Source organism: Dama dama, chromosome 9 (genome assembly GCF_033118175.1).
Source record: "Dama dama isolate Ldn47 chromosome 9, ASM3311817v1, whole genome shotgun sequence".
Lineage (NCBI taxonomy): Eukaryota > Metazoa > Chordata > Mammalia > Artiodactyla > Cervidae > Dama > Dama dama.
The window spans coordinates 59792166-59794499 of NC_083689.1; the positions used below are offsets into that span (position 1 = coordinate 59792166).

The 2334-nt window shown below is 62.6% G+C and overlaps 1 protein-coding gene across 1 annotated transcript; it reads left to right on the forward strand.

Annotated features, from left to right (window-relative positions):
* The first annotated feature begins 658 nt into the window (after nucleotides 1–658).
* POU4F3 (POU class 4 homeobox 3) lies at nucleotides 659–1988 on the forward strand. The gene is made up of 2 exons (XM_061151645.1): nucleotides 659–778; nucleotides 1092–1988. Exons 1-2 carry the CDS (start codon nucleotides 659–661, stop codon nucleotides 1986–1988), a joined length of 1017 nt encoding a protein of 338 aa, XP_061007628.1.
* The last annotated feature ends 346 nt before the right edge of the window (nucleotides 1989–2334 follow it).

Genomic DNA, 2334 nt, shown 5'->3' on the forward strand with positions numbered 1-2334 from the left:
CTGCGCGGCTGGGCCGGACTCTAGTGGACCGCTCGGGCGTGGGGCCAGGAGCGCCCTGGAAATGGGCAGTTTGGCGGCAGTCGGGCCGACAAAGTGAGTGAGTGAGTGAGTGTGTGAGTGTGTGTGTGTGTGTGTGTGTGTGTGTGTGCGCGCGCGCGCGCGGTGGGTTGGGGTAGGGTCAGCTTCCTGGCCCACGGCTGCCCTTCTGTCTCTGGCTTGTGCGAGTTGGGACAGGATGGAAAGGTTGGGACTTTGGGGAGAAAAAGTCCCCAAAGAAGAAGTAAGGTTCCGGAAGGTCTGCTGGCTGGAGCCGGGCGGGGCGGGGCGGACGCGGGGAGGCCAGGCCGGGCAGGGGTATAAACGCTGGGGCGGGGGCGGCGGGGGCCCGCGCGGAGAGGCGCGCGGAGAGCTGCCGCCTGGCCTCGCCTCCCTGGCCGCCCTTGCGAGTCTCGGGCGCGTGAGCACGCCTGCGCGCGCCCGGGCCCTTCCTGGCAGGCTGCTTGTAAGATGAGTGAAGAAGCAGGTGGGGGAGAGGGGAGGCAGCGAGCGAGAGGGCGAGGGGAGCGCGGGCGCTGAGCGGCGCTCACTTGGAGCGCGGCGAGCAAGCGAGAAGAGCCTGATCCATGTCCCTCGCTGCCTCCCTGCCCGGCGCGCGAAGATGATGGCCATGAACGCCAAGCAGCCTTTCGGCATGCACCCGGTGCTTCAAGAACCCAAATTCTCCAGCCTGCACTCCGGCTCCGAGGCCATGCGCCGAGTCTGTCTCCCAGCCCCGCAGGTAGGTAGTGGAGCATAATTACCGCTCTAAGGCACATTTTTTGACAGGCACTTGCTTCATGTTTTTTTCATGTCGCCCAGAACAATCGCCGCTGTCTGAACCCCTCTCCTTGTCTCCCCCGCGCTCTCTCCCGGCGCGCTCTCTCTCATTCATGTCTCTGATCCACACGTCTGTTCCAGCAGAGCCTCTGTCTCCGTATTAATTTTTATGACCTGGGCTTTGAGGAGAGGCATCTCGGTTGCTTGAAAATGTGTTTTAATCCTGAGTTGACAGTATTCCCCACTGACCGTGCTGTGCGCCTTCTCGCTTGCAGCTGCAGGGTAATATATTTGGAAGCTTTGATGAGAGCCTGCTGGCACGCGCCGAAGCTCTGGCGGCGGTGGATATCGTCTCCCACGGCAAGAACCATCCGTTCAAGCCCGACGCCACCTACCATACCATGAGCAGCGTGCCCTGCACGTCCACTTCGTCCACCGTGCCCATCTCCCACCCGGCCGCGCTCACCTCGCACCCGCACCACGCCGTGCACCAGGGCCTCGAGGGCGACCTACTAGAGCACATCTCGCCCACGCTGAGCGTGAGCGGCTTGGGCGCCCCCGAGCACTCGGTGATGCCGGCCCAGATCCACCCGCACCACCTGGGCGCCATGGGCCACCTGCATCAGGCCATGGGCATGAGCCACCCACATGCCGTGGCGCCTCATAGCGCTATGCCTGCCTGCCTCAGCGACGTGGAGTCGGACCCGCGAGAGCTCGAGGCCTTCGCTGAGCGCTTCAAGCAGCGGCGCATCAAGTTAGGGGTGACCCAGGCGGACGTGGGTGCGGCCCTGGCCAACCTCAAGATCCCCGGCGTCGGCTCGCTCAGCCAGAGCACCATCTGCAGGTTCGAGTCTCTCACTCTCTCGCACAACAACATGATTGCGCTCAAGCCGGTACTCCAGGCCTGGCTGGAGGAAGCCGAGGCCGCCTACCGAGAGAAAAACAGCAAGCCGGAGCTCTTCAATGGCAGCGAGCGGAAGCGCAAACGCACGTCCATCGCGGCGCCAGAGAAGCGCTCCCTGGAGGCCTACTTTGCGATCCAGCCGCGGCCCTCATCCGAAAAGATCGCGGCCATCGCCGAGAAACTGGACCTTAAAAAGAACGTGGTGAGGGTCTGGTTCTGCAACCAGAGACAGAAACAGAAACGAATGAAGTACTCGGCTGTCCACTGACTGCGACGGGGCACGGCGTCCGGGGCCGGGAGAGCTGAGTGTATGTCCCCCTGGAGTTGGGGGGGGGACGGTTATGGGGGCTCCAAGACGTTTCCTGGCAGGTCAGGCTCTCACCCCCGAAGTCACAGACTTTCCCCTTTATCCTAATTGGTTGCCTCCCGGCCTTCTCTTTCCCTTCTTTCCTTTCTGTTCCCACCAGAAAAGTTTGGGCGCTAAGAAAAAAATTCAGGAAAGGCAGGCCTGGAGGGACTTGTGCTCTCCTTGGTGCTGAAAATCTCCCTCGCGCCCAGGACTGCGCAACCTCAGGGCAGGAGCCCAAAAGCAAGGGATAGTCAATTAGCCCGAC